The sequence below is a fragment of the Thalassophryne amazonica genome, chromosome 5, assembly GCF_902500255.1.
Source record: "Thalassophryne amazonica chromosome 5, fThaAma1.1, whole genome shotgun sequence".
In the NCBI taxonomy this organism is placed as follows: Eukaryota; Metazoa; Chordata; class Actinopteri; order Batrachoidiformes; family Batrachoididae; genus Thalassophryne; species Thalassophryne amazonica.
The window spans coordinates 79,919,048-79,938,831 of record NC_047107.1 but is presented as its reverse complement, the minus strand read 5'-3'; the positions used below and the strand labels follow the sequence as shown (position 1 = coordinate 79,938,831).

General features: G+C 40.1%; 1 protein-coding gene across 1 annotated transcript; it reads right to left on the bottom strand.

The window, feature by feature from the left end:
* Positions 1 to 1,437: 1,437 nt before the first annotated feature.
* Positions 1,438 to 18,597, bottom strand: cdo1 (cysteine dioxygenase, type I). The gene is made up of 5 exons (XM_034170639.1): positions 18,394 to 18,597; positions 12,404 to 12,481; positions 10,455 to 10,612; positions 5,642 to 5,811; positions 1,438 to 1,833 (listed from the first exon to the last, which is right to left on the bottom strand). The coding sequence occupies exons 1-5, from the start codon at positions 18,561 to 18,563 to the stop codon at positions 1,804 to 1,806; spliced, it is 606 nt and encodes a 201-aa protein (XP_034026530.1). The 5' UTR covers positions 18,564 to 18,597; the 3' UTR covers positions 1,438 to 1,803.
* Positions 18,598 to 19,784: the final 1,187 nt, after the last annotated feature.

The window sequence follows — 19,784 nt, the reverse complement described above, 5'->3', positions numbered from 1 at the left end:
TTGTCAATAGCTCTGAGAACGAGAGATCTCCCACTGAGTATAGATGGTGTGCAGTGATGTCACATGCAACACATGGTTGTGTGTCCACAGCCATACTGGACGGCAAGCTCCACACACAGCATGGCCAGTGCTGGATTGTGGGTGAACAGCCAAGCTAATTTGGCCGATATAGCTAAAGCGTTCGATCCTGAACATCAGAAGAGGTATTTAGAGAAAATAAATAGCATCACCATGGATACCTACAAAAATTATGAGCGGAAGCCAGATGTCCCGTATCCAGATATTTTCACCTGCTTTATCAACACTCCATCACCCTACACAGGAGAAGCCCTGAAGGTATATAAATGTTTCATGCCTACAGCTTCTTCACAGCTGCATGGGTGAAGAATGTGGTCATCAGTCCGGTTACTGATGACATCTTGGTAATAAAAGCCAGAGTAGTAAAATTTCGCCAAAACCATCATATAAACCGAATATTTGCACTCACCGGCCAAAAGTAAACTTCCAAATGTTTTTGTATCATTTTTCGATCTAATAAACACCATAACTGATTCTGTTTAACGGATTTTCGCTCGCGTCGGACAAAGCGTCCTGTCCAATTGCAATACATTTCCATTAAAAACCCCTCACATATGGTGGACAGAGCAGTCTGGACTTGCACAATAACAGCAGTACAAAATTAAAGTTCAGCACTGACACTCACTGATTCAAGAACAGTGCGCACCATATCTTCGTGATTAAGACCGGCAGTTTATTTTTTTTCAAGCTGTGCCCGAACAAGGGACCCACAGTCTGACACACCTGCTAAATTGGACACTGCAAAAGGCTGTGATTTACTTTTACAGTTTCGCTCCTTTCTCTCCTGTCATATTTTAATAGTTTTTGCAGTGCACACACCCACCGATTTTTGGTCATGGATCAAATACAGTTGGCAGAAAAGTCTGCAAATATATGATCAACTTCATAACATGGAGTACAAAGTTGATCAAATGACCTGCGGTTTATGGAGGAAATTGTACACATTACCTTTGGTTTGGAGGGGGATTGATTGTAGAAAGAAGAGTTTGCTGAGGAACAAGTTAATCCAGAAAAGCATAATCCAGAAAAACTGCAAAAGACGTGACTGAACTTTAAAACTCACTTTTCACACCACTCTATCAGTGGGAAAACAAAACAAAAACAAACAAAAAAAATACTCCAGAGCTCTTCTTTTAACAGCTCGTGCAATCAGACGCACAGCAATAAAACTCCATGTTGGTGTAATTTGTGTGAACAGCCGTAAATAAAGCTAAAGAGCACATTTGCTGTTCATGCAATGCGGAAGTTGTTGTCTAGTATAGCCACGTGACCACATATTACGTGATCCGTGGCGTCACCTGCACACCATCTATAAAACTGCTGTGATCAATTTTTGCTTGAGAGATACATATTTTTTGTGAGAGATAGTATAACAGCAATATTTTCACTGTATTCTAATTATTTTACAAACATTTGGCACAGGTATGGATACACGGGAATGTTATTTGCTCAGGTTGAGCAAACAAAGGGCACATTCAGACCACAGCCAACCCTATTCAGGCATTCATCCTGCGCTCATCAGTATTTGCCAAACTGACACTGGGCAGCGATAAAGCCATTCTAATTACCAGGTTGTCCTTTTGAACTGGCCCGCTTCTGATTTTAAGTGGGCTGCTTGGTCATAACAAATTTACATTTTGCTTTCCCAGCAGTTTCCCTTGACTCAGTTTCACAACAGTCATTTTGAAAACTCCTGTTGTCATCCTGCTCCTCCTTTGCTGATTATTAGTTGTTTTCCTGTGAGACTGTAGACAGCTGAAAAAAAAAGACCACAGGCAAAGTAGATTAAGAACATACAAATCAAGATCAATGCAAAGGTAAAGCATGACTATGACAAATGCTGATTTAGACTGTATCAAGATCACCATAATCTCACATACTTTAACTATCCAACAACACTCCAGAGGGCGGCTGAGATTTAGGGCTCATATCGAGCTAAGTTCATTGAGTACTCAGACTCTTATCTGCACAGTGTGGTTTTGCAATCAAATTTGGCAGTGTTTGGTCAAGGTAGGATTATAAATCTTAAATGTCATCAGCTACTGTGACACCTGATACATAGAGGTTCCTTATTAACTTTTATGTTATTGTCTCGTTTTTACATTTATTGTATTATCAACCAGAAAATGAGAATATTAATTATAAAACAGACTGGAATGCTCATACCGCTGAGCTATGTCAGTGCTGTTATCCTTATATTGTAAATTATATAACTTTATTATCATGCAATCTGTCATAAGACAAACACAATGAAAGGTACCGGATTTTCAGTGAATACCCTGCATTTGCACATATGTGCTTATATGATAGTGAATTGATGTAAGTTTTAAATCATCTCTTGTTGGAGATATCCAGGGAAATGTGGTTTTGGTCTGTTTTTAATAACTTAGACCTTGGTGGAGTTGCTCCAAAAGCTACCCAAATGGAGACACTCACACAGGGAATATTCCTGCAAAAAAATCTGCTCACCTTAGCACCTGAGTTATTTTCTACACACGCGCACACACGCAGAGAAAGCCCCGCTGCTTAACACATTAAATATTCCATCAACAGTTTTGTGCAATAAGGACCACATAGCTCACTCAATCACCTCCCTCATGGGTTATTTCTTTCATGGCTACAATCATACAATAGGGCTGTAGGTATGACACTATTTAAGTTTTAACACATAGCCATGGTGAACCTGGGCCTCATGAAAGAACCACTTGGAAATTGTATGTACAAAAGACTTGAGAAATTCTGTCACATTCACCAGTTTTTTCATATGTTTTTCAGACACGAAAACAATTTAGGAGGTGGCCAGAGTCATGTTTGCATAGACTACTGTCATCCTACGTTTTCAGTAACTGACTGAAAATTTCATGACTATAGGTAAATTAGTTTCCTGACATGAGTGGTTGGCTGCACACACAACTTACTGAAACATGTGGTGGGTTTTATAAATAAATCTATTTGTAAATATATGATTTTTTTCATTTGCAAAGAAAAAGGCCATTTGAAAACTAAAAATTCTGTTTAAGTGGATTCAACACTTTTAGTGGCTGTGTGGAACTTGGTACTCATACTGCCATGAACACTGCCATCTACTGGCCACTACTGATAGAACACACAAATTTACCCATAATGCATTGCAGCATGTGTCTAAATGCTAAAACCTTCTAAATTAGTGCATTACTTTAAAACTAAAACATACGGGATATTTTCACTTTATAAAATGACAGACGTGACATTAATTTAAATAACTTGTCCAGAGTTTGTTTAAAATTTTAACCACAAGTCAAAACTGTATGCCTGTGCATGACTTGAGTGATATGCCGGTAAATCTGTATGGAGTGAAGAAAAATTGTCTATTTTTCCCCTCTTTCTTCCTTTTGCACTATACTTTTTTTGTTCTGGTCACAAAGCCTCTTTTGCTGAGAGAAGGCTGATCTGACACAGAAGTGCTTTCTCGTTGTGTCAGTAGCTGTTAGTGTTCTGAAAGTTATTGGTTTAGCTTTTATCTGTAACTTCTGCTACAACCCCTGGCAAGAATTATGGAGTCACCAGCCTTGGATGATGTTCATTCAGTTGTTTAATTTTGTAGAAAAAAAGCAGATCACAGACATGACAAAACTAAAGTCATTTCAAATGGCAACTTTCTGGCTTTAAGAAATATACACTATAAGAAATCAGGAAAAAAAAGTTGTGGCAGTCAGTAACGGTTACTTTTTTAGACCAAGCAGAGGGGGGGAAAAAAAAAAATGGAATCACTCAATTCTGAGGAAAAAATTATGGAATCATGAAAAACAAAAGAACGCTCCAACACATCACTAGTATTTTGTTGCACCACCTCTGGCTTTTATAACAGCTTGCAGTCTCTGAGGCATGGACTTAATGAGTGACAAACAGTACTCATCAATCTGGCTCCAAATTTCTCTGATTGCTGTTGCCAGATCAGCTTTCCAGGTTGCAGCCTTGTCATGGACCATTTTCTTCAACTTCAAAGATTTTCAATTGGATTAAGATCTGGACTATTTGCAGGCTCTGACATTGACCCTATGTGTCTTTTTGCAAAGAATGTTTTCACAGTTTTTGCTCTATGGCAAGATGCATTATCATCTTGAAAAATGATTTCATCATCCCCAAACATCCTTTCAATTGATGGGATAAGAAAAGTGTCCAAAATATCAACGTAAACCTGTGCATTTATTGATGATGTAATGACAGCCATCTCCCCAGTGCCTTTACCTGACATGCAGCCCCATATCATCAATGACTGTGGAAATTTACATGTTCTCTTCAGGCAGTCATCTTTATAAATCTCATTGGAATGGCACCAAACAAAAGTTCCAGCATCATCACCTTGCCCAATGCAGATTCAAGATTCATCACTGAATATGACTTTCATCCAGTCATCCATAGTCCACGATTGCTTTTCCTTAGCCCATTGTAACCTTGTTTTTTTCTGTTTAGGTGTTAATGATGGCTTTCGTTTAGCTTTTCTGTATGTAAATCCCATTTCCTTTAGGCGGTTTCTTACAGTTCGGTCACAGACGTTGACGCCAGTTTCCTCCCATTCGTTCCTCATTTGTTTTGTTGTGCATTTTCGATTTTTGAGACATATTGCTTTTTCTGTCTTGACACTTTGATGTCTTCCTTGGTCTACCAGTATGTTTGCCTTTAACAACCTTCCCATGTTTGTATTTGGTCCAGAGTTTAGACACAGCTGACTGTGAACAACCAACATCTTTTGCAACATTGCGTGATGATTTTTTTCCCCTCTGCTTGGTCTAGAAAAGTAACCGTTACTGACTGCCACAATTATTTTTCCTGATTTCTTATAGTGTTTCTTAAAGCCAGAAAGTTACCATTTGAAATTACTTTAGTTTTGTGTCATGTCTGTGATCTGCTTTTTTTCTACAAAATTAAACAACTGAATGAACATCCTCTGAGGCCGGTGATTCCATAATTTTTGCCAGGGGTTGTAAATTTTTTTTTAGGGGAGTATCAGTTTAGCTTTACAAAAACTTTACAGTTAGCGGATTAAGTGTTACTGAAACTAACTTTCGTTAGCTGTGCCCACCACTGACTGGTGCTCTATGAGTATCTGTAGAGCTTGAATACTGTTGATTGTTGACTTCTTAGGCATGAAAACATTCTCACTACAACTCGTCACATTTTTACGCTTGTTCTTTAGTGCCTATTTCTGTCACTATGTGATGAGTTAGGTAGGCTTGCTCTCTGACAGCACACAGAACTACAGTATTTGCTTCTCTTTTGCATTTTCAGGGAACATTCATCTGGGCTTAGGTTATGGTTAAGCTTATGGTTGGGGTTTCCCCATTCAATTGAATGGGAAAGTGCATCCCAAAATTTGACTGGTACTCTGTTTTTGATACTCCATCCACCTTCAAAATATGCTTGCAAAGATTAGATTCACACATTTAATTAGAAATTGAGACATTACCACCCACTTAGCTCAATACTGGATTAATTTCTTTCTTATCGTCAGTTTCCAGTGAACATGTCTTTGAAGTCAAATAATGAAAGGTTTAAATGCCTATTGACAAATATTCATACTTACATATGGAGTCTTATTTCCATATTTGCTCCAGAAAGTGAGCTTGACAGTATTCTTGTGGCCCGTCCTCTGGTCAAAGGTCTGGCAGCTCTCGAATGGGGGACTATAAAGGTGCAAACTGACTGCACATTCTGTATGGCTGACATTTTCCACACGATGCAGGCCAATGGAGTCTAAAATATGGAGAAAGACATTCATTTAAACTGGGTCTGCCCCAGGCATGCAGAGTATCCATATAACAGAGACTTGTCAAATGGGGCTCAAAGGTCCTAGCAGTTACATAACCAACAACCAGAGGAAACATCACACCAGTGCTCTCCAAGCTTTGGTCTCATGCTGGGTGAGCAGAGATTTGTGGATAGGCTGACATACAATTCAATGTTAAATCGATCATCCCACGAATAATTGGTTTGAGATACCTTTTATACTTAAAGGTACATAAACATTTTAATCATGAATTTAGAATCCCACAACTATTTTTTATTTAAAGATACAGTGGCATAATGACATCCTGTGCAGAAAAAGAAAAAGTTCTCCATGTTTCTGTTGCCTGATGTCCAGGCAGGCAGCTGCATGGTTTGTGAACCTGAGAAGCTGATGTTTTCATCTGACTTTTCTCTGACATGTAGTTGCACTAAATAGTTTATAGGAACCTTTAAATGTGGTTGGAATGTCCTGTTAAATGTCCTAAAATGCCCACAGTTCTTTGACTGTACATGTAGAAACTCTTGTTCTAGGAGCAGGTCATTTCTATTTAGAGCAGCAGAACCTGAAACCAGTGGTGGGTACAGTTCCGCTAACCACTAATTAGTATAGATGACTCATTAGCGGATTAGGTTTTCAGATAACTCTGAAAACCATCAGCGGACCAATTAGCTTCTGCTAAATTTAGTTCCGCTAACATTTTTTTGCTGGTAAAGTGAGTAAAGTTTAATGTAAAACATAAAAATCATACATATTAGATCCTGTGTGTTTGCAACGGTCAGGCCAAACCGAACAGTCCGCCCCTAACAAAAAAAAAAAAAACAGCAGCATATCTGAGACAGAGTCTCTTCACCTAAAGCAATCAAATGGTTAATGGGATTATTAACCATCAGATGATCAGGGTAAACCCTCTTAAATCATTCTAAAGTCAGCTTTAAGTAGAAATTAGGCTGTTTTAAGCAGAAACGAGGCAAAACTCTGATGCTTTGAAATGTCTGACGCGCAGTGAACACAGCTAGCAGCTCCTTTAGCTGCTGCGCTCTGATCACTTCCGCCGCTTTTTATGTTGAAATAATGCTGAATTCATGTGGAAATGATTGTTGTACAAAAGCTTCAGATATCTGTCATTGAGACAGATGATGACTGGAGTGCAGTTTGAAGCAGAAATGAGGTGTTAATTTATGAACCATGCCATCAGGGGGGACCGTTCAGTCTGCGACACTGGTATCCTTCGATGAGCTACCGTAGCATAAATAAACAGTTAGTGTGTCTGCTTCAAAGACAGTGTTTACATGCAAATCTTTACTTTTTTAAAGTGAAAAGACACTTATTGCTGTATTTTTATGTAAAGAAAATTTGCGTGGGTTTTCATTGGTGGGGAAGCTTAAAGCAATGGATGAGGTCTAGATTTTACCAGCTGCATTTAACACAACATGGGTGAGCCGTTCCTGTGTTCATAAATACAGAAAAACTACGACCATAGACAGGAATGCACATAACTGGCACTCATGCTAATGTGCTAAAAATCATTAATGCACAGCAGACACATTTATTTTTAGCACACACAAGCACCATGAGTACCAGTTATGTGAATGCCTGACTATAGGGCAGCGCAGTCTTGTTTGGGGGTGCACGGCATGGGCAACTTACACATCTGTGATGGTACCATCAATGCTGAAAGTTACATCCAGGTTTTGGATCAACACATGCTGCCAATCCAATCCACATTATTTATATAGCACATTTAAACAACAGAACAGTTTCCAAAGTGCTGCACATAAAAATGATTATACAACTATACAAAACAATAAACCCACTCAGATACTAATAAATAAATAAACATAAAAACAATAAATAAAACACTAGGCCAAAGACAACAGAGGACCATACAACTCATGCAGAGCTAAAAGCCAGAGAATAAAAGTGGGTCTTCAGACAAGACTTAAAACACTCCATTGTGGGGGCTGTTCGAACATGGAGAGGCAGAGCGTTCCAGAGTCTGAGCCCAGCCACAGAGAAGGCCATCCAAGCAATGTTTTTTTCAGGGACGTCCCTGCTTATTTCAGCAAGACAATGTCAAGCCACATTCTGCACGTGTTACAACAGTGTGGCTTCGTAGTAAAAGAGTACCGGTACTAGACTGGCCTGCCTGCAGTCCAGACCTGTCACCCATTGAAAATGTGTGGCACATTATGAAGCGCAAAATGCGACAACGAGACCCCGGACTGTTGAACAACTGAAGTTGTACATCAAGCAGGAATGGGAAAGAATTCCACCTACAAAGCTTCAACAATTAGTGTCCTCAGTTCCCAAACACTTATTGAGTGTTAGAAGGAAAGGTGATGTACAGTATGGTCCCAGCTTTTTTGTAATGTGCTGCAGGCATCCATTTAAAAAATGGGCAAATATTTGCACAAAAACAGTAAGGTTTATCAGTTTGAACATTAAATGTCTTGTCTTTGTGGTGTAGTCAATTGAAAATTGGTTGAAGAGGATTTGAAAATCGTATTCTGTTTTTATTTACATTTTACACAACGTCCCAACTTCATTGGAAGTGTACCACATATTTGTTTCATGCACCCACTAAACCAGCTGATTCCGAATAGTTCAACTCTTCAGGTAGGTAGATAAGTTAATCGATGAGATCACCTGTTTTAAGTGTATGGATAGAAACATATGGTAAGACTTTTACCCTCTGAAGCTAGGGTTAACCACCGTTAATCATCTCACTGTCTATGGTGTATTTTTGACTTCAATATTCTAATATCTGCTTTGAAGACACTCGCTGACCTACAGTGGATATGGAAAATATGCACAACATTGGTCTTTTATATGTTTTATTTTGTCAGTGGATGTCTTGGTGGCTTCCCTCACTCCTTTTTGCAGAGTCACCCAGTCTTTGATAATTGCCTACTAATGTGTCCATGCCCAAGGTTGTGTGCATGTTCTGTATCCACTGCTGAATGTGTGTAATAAGACCCCAGAAATTAAATTATATGTGCATACGGAATATTCCAGAGTGCATATATGCTCCTTTTCAAGGTAGCATTAAATCAACTCTATCACAGGGTTAAACCAACTCTATCATAGGATAAATGAACATTATTAGATTTTATAGTTTTGATTTAACAATATATTCTTGATTTAACAGTATGATAGAACTGATTTAAGATTATGATACAAATGATTTAGGGTGGCTTTGTGGTTAGCACTGTTTCCTCACAGCAAGAAGGCCATGGGATTGCTTCCCACCTGGTCCTTTGTGTGGAGTTTGCATGTTCTCCACGTGTTTGCATGGGTTCCCTCCAGATGTTCCGCCTTCCCCCCACTTCCAAAGACATGCAGGTTAGGTGGATTAGTGACTCTAATTTGACCGTAGGTGGGTGTGAATGTGTTTGTCTATATGTGGCCCTGCGATAGACCGGTGTCCTGTCCAGGATGTGCCTCGCCTCACTCCTCAAGACTACTGGGACAGGGTTCACCCCCCTCCATGACCCTTAGAGTAAAATATATAAATTTCTAAAATTGATTTAACGCCATCTGGAATGGGACTATATGCATTCACTGCAGAGGTGATTCAACTCTGCAAAATTTAAAGTAGAAAAAGCAACATTTGGAAAATTTGCTGTTCCTGTGTATCCTAAGAAATTATACAATTCAGTCACATGTGTTCATGAAGTGAGCATAAATAAGTTTTATATCACAGCTGAGTGGATCCTTGTCATTTGATTGGTGCTTTGTAGGTCACATGACATGAACTATTCTTTCCATTTGTCTTGCATTGCATTTAGCATGCAAATTTGATTCCATATGTCTTGTACCATTGCACACTGCGAACATCGCCCAGTTAGACACTCGTGGGAGTGGCGTTTAGTTAAACATGACTGAGTTTGTTTTGCTGAAGGACGACGATTTGAACGAGCTAATTGATAGTGTTAATTCTTATAATACACACACAAAAAAGAAATCCACTGTGCTGTAAGCCATCTAGAGGCATGAAGAGCTGTTAGGATGAAAACCTGGACAAATTTTTGATGCGATTTTTCTCTGCACTGAGGAAGTACACAGTCTTTTTTTGGTAGTACACAAATCAGTGCACGGCATCACAGACTGCATCCTCAGAATTATTTTTTGAACTGTTTTTCCAAGGTGACTGAGAACAATTTTGGACTCCTGTTTAAAGATTATGTTGGACTGTTGACATCAAAGCACAGATGACGAACACCAAAATGTAAGTCCCTTTTCTGTTTATAAATTAATAAAATATCAAATGACAAGGATCTATTTTAGTCGTTATATAAAACAAATAATGAATGGTTTTCATTCTTTCAATGGAACCAGTATTTAATTTGGTGAAAGCCTTGTTGAATGGAACATTCCATCTTTCACCTCATGAAATATTCGTACCATTGAACTCAAACATTCATTATTTGTGCAATGTCTGCTTTTAGGGCACACTGTTCATGTCAGCACATTTTGGAAAGGAAAGAACATAATTAGGCTTTCTTTAATTCTACATATCCACAGTGACTTTGACAGTGTCACTGCATCCGCATACAAATATGTACACAAAAAGGATCCATTCTAATTGGGAAGAAAAATGGTTTCTCACCATTTATGTAAGCAACCTTGTTTTCCTGCAGAACTCTCTGAGACTTCTGGATCATATCACCGTGTGCTTTATTGTCTGGCCACTCAAAGAGCGTTTCCTTCAGCTGGCCCTGCAGCAGCTTCATGAAACAGTGGGAGTTTGTGTGGTCGTGGATACTGCTGCAAATCATTAAAGAAAACACAAGTATGTGCTCAGAATGTGGTCTAAAATGTTAGGTTTGCTGTGTTCTTGGAGCTGATTGTGTCACGTAACCCTTGGCCTAAAGAGGCAACACTGCAGTCCTTTCCTGTGAAATATATCTGAGTTTCAGCCTAAAGAAGACATGGTTTGTATTTTTGCTTTTCAGAAACATATCAGGATTACTGTGAATACAAATCATTATTTTTACAGCTGACATGCATTTATTTTTACAAGTCAGGAGCTGAACATGTCTTGGATTTCATTTTACACCATTAAGAAAATACAAACAGTATGGTACTCTGTGGTAAATCTGTCCAGAGAAGGCACTTCTTAAAAACTGAGCGATGGTTTGAGAAACTACATCATGGGTGCAAGTTTGGGGGGGTTAACTGAATATTTGCCCTGGAAAGCTCAAGTGACATCACCGGCCTGAGAGCTGACCATATCATAGCTAGAACTGTGTGACGTCGGCCCAGGACGTAATAAAATCATTGGTATTTATTTATCTGTCTGGCTGTTAGCAGGATTATGACGAAAGTACTGCATGGATTTTGATGAAATTTCAAAAGAGATAGATAATAAGGCATGGAAGACTCCACTGAACTCTGGAGGTGATCCGGATTGGCAGACATCAGAAATCTCGGATTGCTCTTGTTTAAAAAGTGTATTCTGGTGTATTCTCAAAAGACATTTGTAGCATTGAGTGTGTCTGGTTTAATAATATTGCACATGTAAATTCAGTCAAAAATAAACACTTCAAAATCACATTGTAAGTGTGTAATTTTAAGTTTACTGGCAATCATGTAGCTCATTCCAAAATGGATGAAACTCATTTTTCTTCTTTTGTCCATCCTTGTAAGTATAGAATGAGCTTTGAGTAACATTTAATAACTTTCTGTGTGACCATTTCCAAGATTCCAAATTCAGAAACTTAAAATATTTTTTTTTCTAAAGCTACAGTGTCGTGCTTAACACTGCAATGTATCCATGAATCGTTAGAAAGATAATAATAACATGTAAACCTGTGATATTTCAAGTCAGACAACATGAGTTGTTCAGCGTTGAATGAAGCCCATACACCACATTCAAGAAAATATTCTAACAAAACAGCAGAAGTCCTGAAAAAGTTGAGCCCACATTACCAGATTTGCATCTCCATTTGTCTTCACCTCCCTGATAGAAACAAAAGCTCCACATCCCTGCCACCATGTCACCAGGTCTTGGTGACTTCCCTCAGTAGTCTCCTCCTTGTACAGTCAGTTTTTGAGAACTGCCTCCTCCAGACAAATTTACCATATAGTACTGAAGTCCAAGACACCTTCAGTGGCCAGGTCATGTTCATGTATGCAACCTCTGACTTTTTTTTTTTTCCAGAAAAACTGGCTGTAAAAGTGATGATTTGTATTAATGATACTTGCAACGTAATAGTTACTTAGGCCTCTGAAAACAAAGAAATTGTGTGGCTTGTGGTAGCTTTTGTGAGCTGCTTTGTGGATGATCCTGTGAAGAAATATGTACTTGTGCAAATACTTAGCTCAAACAAATCCCAAAGCTTAATCTTTAATTCCATTTACACAACATGGACATAAATACTGTATGTTACCAAAGGACAATGCAATCATTACCTTTTAAAAATGCCTATTGTTATTTTTTAGATGAAAAAACAACTTGTGGTGATCCAGAAGTCACTTGACAGAAAATGCAAATAATGATTGGATGCACTGCACTACATTTGGGAAGTAAATGTTTTTCTCATATTAACACCTTACCTGCCGTGGCCTTCTCCCCAACACAATATCATCAGGTTGAACTTCCCGTTACCTTCATCGACCAAATTCCTTGTGTATCTGAAAAAAGATAAAGATGTGTTAGAATAAACAGACATGGCACATTAATAACTCCTTACTGTTCTGTTACAGGAGGCCTGTGTGGGAGTCAAAGGAAGGACTTTGTAATTTTGACAGTCTGGGAGAAACGTGTCACATGGCCATCAAACACTGCAATCAAATTGATTCTTCAGTGGAAAAACAGATTTGTTGCTTCACACTCACTGTTAATTACAATAAATGTGTTATCTTTGACTAAATCTCAATTGCAGCACTAATATCCAGCTGTCTTATCAGTGACCACTGAGGGAATCATTTTGATTTCCACATAGCTAATGTGTTACTACTCTGTCAATGAGTTACAATATTTTTATCAGTGCCTATACAAAATTCAACTTCATCTTGTCTACATTTTGTTTTATTGCAGCAAATAATTACAACCCCAATTCCAATGAAGTTGGGACGTTGTGTAAAATGTAAATAAAACAGAATACAATGATTTGCAAATCCTCTTCAACCTGTATTCAATTGAATACACCAAAGACAAGATATTTAATGTTCAAACTGATAAACATTATTTTTGTGCAAATATTTGCTGATTTCGAAATGGATGGCTGCAACACGTTTCAAAAAAGCTGGGACAGTGGTATGTTTACAACTGTGTTACATCACCTTTCCTTCTAACAACACTCAATAAGCATTTGGGAACTGAGGACACTAATTGTTGAAGCTTTGTAGGTGGAATTCTTTCACATTCTTGCTTGATGTACGACTTCAGTTGTTCAACAGTCCAGGGTCTCTGTTGTATTTTGCGCTTCATAATGCACCACACATTTTCAATGGACGACAGGTCTGGACTGCAGGCAGGCCAGTCTAATACCCGTGCTCTTACTATGAAGCCACACTGTTGTACCATGTGCAGAATGTGGCTTGGCATTGTCTTGCTGAAATAAGCAGGGACGTCCCTGAAAAAGATGTTGCTTGGATGGCAGCATGTGTTGCTCCAAAACCTGGATGTACCTTTCAGCATTGATGGTGCCATCACAGATGTGTAAGTTGCCCATGCCATGGGCACTAACACACCCCCATACCATCACAGATGCTGGCTTTTGAACTTTGCACTGGTAACAATCTGGGTGGTCTTTTTCCCTCTTTTGGCCGAAGGACACGACATTCATGATTTCCAAAAACAATTTGAAATGTGGACTCAGACCACAGCACACTTTGCCACTTTGCGTCTGTCCATTTCAAATGAGCTCGGGCCCAGAGAAGGTGGCGCATTTCTGATGTATGGCTTTTGCTTTGCATGGTAGAGTTTTAACTTGCACTTGTAGATGTAGTGACAAACTGTGTTAACTGACAATGTTTTTCTGAAGTGTTCCTGAGCCCCCGCGGTAAGATCCTTTACACAATGATGTCACGAGCATTGTGAAGGTCACGGGCATTCAATGTTGGTTTTCAGCCTTGCCACTTACGTGTAGAAAGTCCTCCAGATTCTCTGAATCTTCTGATTATATTATAGACTGTAGAAACATTGTTCTTAAACTATTGGACTATTTTTTCACACAGTTGTTCACAAAGTGGTGATCCTCGCCGCATCTTTGCTTGTGAATGACTGAGCCTTTTGGGGGATGTTCCTTGTATACCCAATCATGACACTCATCCGTTTCCAATTAACCTGTTCACCTGTGGAATGTTCCAAACAGGTGTTCTTTGAGCATTCATCAACTTTCCCAGTCTTTTGTTGCCACTGTCGCAGCTTTTTTGAAACATGTTGCAGGCATCCATTTCAAAATGAGCAAATATTTGCACAAAAACAATAAGGTTTATCAGTTTGAACATTAAATATCTTGTCCTTGTGGTGTTTTCAGTTGAATATAGGTTGAAAAGGATTTGCAAATCATTGTATTCTCTTTTTACTTACATTTTACACAATGCCCCAACTTCATTGGAATTGGGATTGTATTTTTTTTTTTTTTTCTTAAATTAAGGGCTTATTTAATATAAAGAAAGTTTAAAAAAATCTCTCATTGGAGAAAAATAAATCTCCAACTGATGGACTGAAAGATTTCTTGAGAATGAGACTACCTGTATAAATAAAGGATATATACATTTTAAAGATGATCCTAATTGTATCAAAAATATAGTAACAAATTGAAAAATTATCCATTCTGTTTGGTATAACACAACTTAATCTTCACAGGTATAGTCATTTGGATTATTAGGCGATGGATCCAACAACATGTCACTGTATGTTGTTTGGAGTCCAACTGTGCAAGAACGAAAAAAGGAAGACACCCACGATAACACTGAAGGAGTTACCAACTTCAGTGGGTGTGATTGACGAGACCAAACTTTTTTTTCCCCATTTAGACGCATCGGTATATTTTCCTTTCTATGTGGAGCTTTCAGGTTCTCCCTCAGTTTTAGCCCACAATAAAAAACATGCTTATTTATGGTTTGCTCCTCTCTCTACCCCTGGCCAAGGCAGCGTCTCCCTATCTGGAATTGGTCCCTGTGTGCCAAACTGTGTGAATTATTTTTTGTGTCTGTAGCATGGCCCAAACAGAGGGTCACCCCTTGAGTCTGGTCTGCTTGAGGTTTCTTCCTCAGATGGAGTTTTTCCTAACCACTGTTGCCTTTTGGTTTTTCATTTATCTTTGATGTCTTTTTAGTAGAATGCAATGGGCCCCAAACCTGGGGTCTAAAGTTGCACCCTAGGCTCTATAGTTATCCTAACCAGATCTGGCATTGTATCCGAGGGCTCTCTTCAAGATGGTGATCGTTCCCTTAATCGCAGACAACTGCACCTCATGTGCACTTGGGTGACCGGGGATTGCCTCAAGGTATTTCTTCAGGTTCTTCAGGCCTGTTGCTCCGACCACAACTGGGATGATATCGATGTCTTTCAATGACCATGTTGTTCTTAGGTCATTTTTCAGGTCTTGGCATTTCGAGATCTTTCCCCTTTCAGCTCGATTCAGGCCGTAATCATTGGGGACTGTCACATCAATGATTTTGGCTGTTTTCTCTTGCTTGTTCCAGATGACAATATCAGGTTTGATTGCACCTCCTTCAATGTGTCTTCCTGCTGGGATCTCTTTGTCGTAGAAGATCGTTACTTTTCCGTTGGATGAGACTGGTGTTGGCTTGTGCTCCCAGACATGTTCTTTGACTTCCATCTCCAGTTCCTTGCAGATCTTCCAGTGGAGATATTGACAGATCTGGTTGTGTCTGGATGTATAATGCCCATCTGCCATGAGGATCTGGCATGCTGAAGTTAGATGGTTTACACTCTCAACAGCTGTATGACAGAATCTGCATTTATCATTCTGTGAGATCCCTGCCATTTTTTTTGAAGCCATTTGTTAGAAGTCCCTGATCTTTCTGCCTTGAGTAAGTGAAGCAGTGAAAGATCTTTTTTTTCTCTTCAATGGTCCAATTAACTGTGGTGTAATTTCGCTTGTTTCTTCTGGCCCATTGATGCTGTTGTTGCTGGAGTCCAGGATCAGAACTATGCTGATCTGGTGGATTATCCAGCTGAGTGTTCTTCTGTTCAGTTCCAGAACTGTCTGAACTCCTGCCACTGGTATCTGGTTGTAAATGACTGTTTGGACCTGAGTTGCTGGCTGGTTGTGGTCCTCCATCGTCCTCTCCATCAGCTTCTGCTGTCAGTGTACAGATGAGCTGCTGGCTACAGGCTCAGCCTCTGTGCTCTCATCACTTGGGCTTTGATGAAGCTGTGATGACTCTGGTTTTTCATCATCATTTTCACACTTCACAGGGACGGCAGTGAAACCAAACTTGGTGAGATCTGCCTCCTCCAGCTGCTGAAGCTGCTCTCCCTGCTGACTTATCCACAGCTTCTCTTCTTCTTTAGTGTCCTCCTGGTCAACACTCAGATACCATTCCTGGTGTTCATGGAGAGTTTCTTCTTTAATCACCAACAACGGCTGCATGTTGATGGCCTCCTCCAGCTGCTGCTCCTGCTGACTGATGCAGAGATTCTCTTGTTCCTCTTTAATGTCCTCCTGGTCAACACTCAGATTCCCCTCCTGCTGTTCAGAGAGAATTTCTTCTTTAATCAGCAACAACTGCTGCACGTCTGCTGTGGATCAGCGAACTTCATGCTTGAAAACAGCATCCAGCACGTTGACTAGTTTCTTCTTGCTGCTCTGCGATCTGTTTGTTTCTATCAACTCAAATATCTCGGCTTCATTAGCAGCAGTTAGCCGCTGTTTCAACAACCTTCTCAGCTCTTCGTGCTTGCTCTGGGGGTTGGTAAGGTTGTGTGAAGTGCCTTGAGGCAACTTTGTTGTGATCTGGCGCTATATAAATGCAAATAAATTGAAAATTTAAATTAAATATTTTATTCTATTCCATTATATGGGTGTGTGTTGCAAAAAAAAAAAAAACATCCAATAGGTCTTGCTGCAACTGGATGTTGGGAGATGAATGTGTGAATGTGTCCTTTCCCCTCTGCTCTTCTCCCTGTACACTAACTGCTGCACCTCCAGCCACGACTCTGTAAAGCTCATCAAGTTTGCGGACGACACCACCCTCATCGGACTCATTTCGGATGGGGATGAGTCTGCCTACAGGAGGGAGGTGGACCGGCTGGTGACCTGGTGCAGCAGCAACAACTTGGAGCTCAACGCCCAGAAAACAGTGGAGATGATCGTGGACTTCAGGAAAGCCACAGCCCCCCCACCCTCCCTCGCCCTCACCAACAGCCCCATCACCACTGTGGACTGTCACCGCTTCCTCTGCACCACCATCACCCAGGACCTCAAGTGGGAGTCAACCATCAGCTCCCTCATCAAGAAGGCCCAGCAGAGGATGTACTTCCTGTGGCAGCTGAAGAAGGCCAAGCTGCCTGTCCAGCTGATGATGCAGTTCTACACGGCCATCATCGAGTCCATCCTCTGCTCCTCCATCACGGTGTGGTACGCCAGGGCCACAGCCAGGGACAGACAGACTGCAGCGCATTGTGGCCTCTGCTGAGAAGGTGATCGGCTGTAGCCTTCCATCTCTCCACGACCTACACATCTCCAGGACTCTGGGCCGAGCAGGTCGGATCACAGCTGACCCTTCTCACCTTGCACACGGTCTATTCAAACCACTCCCCTCGGGCAGGAGGCTACGGTCCATCCGGACCAGAACCTCCCGCCATAAGAACAGTTTCTTCCCCTCTGCCGTTAGACTCATGAACTCCTCATAACTCAGTCACCTTAAGCTTAACTCTGTCACTTTATCATCTTATCACGGGTCACTTTAGACAATGTACTTTGGTTTTTAATTGCACTCCTCCCACTGCACTGTTTTTTTCTGTTTCTCTGTTTTTCTGTTGCACACAGCCTTTCATATTTTTTTTATCTTAGATTTTATCTTATTTTGACACATATATTTTATCTTAGCATTTTATCTCTTCTTAATGTTGCACCATTGTACCGAAGCAAATTCCTAGTCTGTGAATCCTGTTCACTGGCAATGGCAATAAACTTCTTCTGATTCTGATTCATGTTCATTTTTCTGCTCTCATTGTTCTATACAGTGGAATTCAGTCACACCACATAAATAAAAGGCGTTGGGGGCTTTTCTTAATGTTGATTGGACGGCGCACAAACCCTCCCTCCGTTTACTATTAACTAATCGCTGCCTTTTTGGCAGAAAGCGGTCATGTTAAAAAAAAGGGGAAAAGTTAGATTTCTTGTGCAGACGTGCAGTTTAATTAAGTGCGTGGATGTGGATCAATGCAGTGGGCTTTTTTCCCATTCAAGGCGTTTGCAAGAAAGATTGGAAGTCAGATCGAAAAGAAACTGTTCGATATTCTGTGAAGAAACAGCGCAAAGTGCATCAGCTGAATAAATACCAAAGAGACCGTGCGCGATAAGTTGCGTAAATGCAGAAGAGAATGATTTAACCGTTGCTACCTGTACTGGTCGAACTTTGCGTATTTCATCCATTGCTGAGTCTTGCTCTCGTATGATTCCATCAGGTTCTGGACCTCCTCCACGTTGATGTAATCCGCCTCAAAGATGCGATGCAGAGTCTGAATCAGCTCGTCCAGAGTCTGCGGCTTCACCAGCTCGGTTTGCTCCATGTCTCTGTCTCAGCAGCTCTCCTTCGCATCCAAACGCAAACGAAGGTCGTCCGGACTCCCCGCGTTTTTATAGGCTGGACTGTACCATTCTGGAACGAAAGAGGCCAAAACATACGTCACACGGTTCGGTTTAAAGGTGCTGCACCGCAGCCCTGACCTGAAACAAGCTTGTTTTCCGAGTTTATGGAATTTTTCCTTTTTTAAATTTGCTTTCAGCGCATGTTTAAACGACTTGCACACGTTGAGAATGTGATCCGGCGTGAGTTCAAACGTGTCCACTTTCCTTTGTGTTCCTGACCTTCGTCTTTCTCTTTGTCTGGGCTCCTTCCGAATAAACGCAATGAACAGCTGGATTTCCCCCCAAAAAAGTAACGAGCAAATCAAATGCAAGATGTGCCTACATACACTCAAGTAAAGATTTTCATATGAGAAATTAAATACTGTATTGTATCATACAAAAACAACAACAATAATAATAATAATAATAATGCCTTTATTGTCTATTTTGTTTATTCAGCCAACAATATCAAACCAGGATAACATGAAAGTGTGAAAAAAAAACACGTATTCCCAATGTGGTTGTTAGTAAAACAAAGAAGAGCAATCAGAGATTTTGACGTCCACCAATCCGGATCCGGCTCACCTCCAAAATTCGTTGGAGACGTCTTCCATACCCTACACAGTAAATTTTGCTGGGATAACAATTGGTCCCAGTCTAAATAGAGTAAAATACACTCTATTATAGAGTGAAATCAGGTCTACCATCTTGTAAAATCAAGAGTTGATTTTACTCTGTGATAGAGTATATTTAGCTCCATTTGGACTGGGACCAAATGTTATCCCAGCAGAGTAAACTTTACTCTGCAAAATTTACTGTGTAATATCTGTGGTGCAAATTTGGTGAGAATCCGTGAAGTACACAGGAAATTTTGTTCAGTAAAATTTACTCTGCTGGGAAAGCATTTGATCTCAGTCTACATTGAGTAAATTACACTCTATCATACAGTGAATCAGCTCGACAGTTATTGCAGACTGAACAGTCCGCCCCCTAAACATTGGTCTGCCCTGCCTCCACTGTGCATGTGTCATGCTGGAGCCCAGCCGCCCGTCTGACACAGTCTCTCCACCCAAAGCGATCACATGGATTAATGGGATTATTAATCATCAGATGACAAGGTAAAACCTCTTGAATCATTCTAAAGTCAGATTTAAGTAGAAATG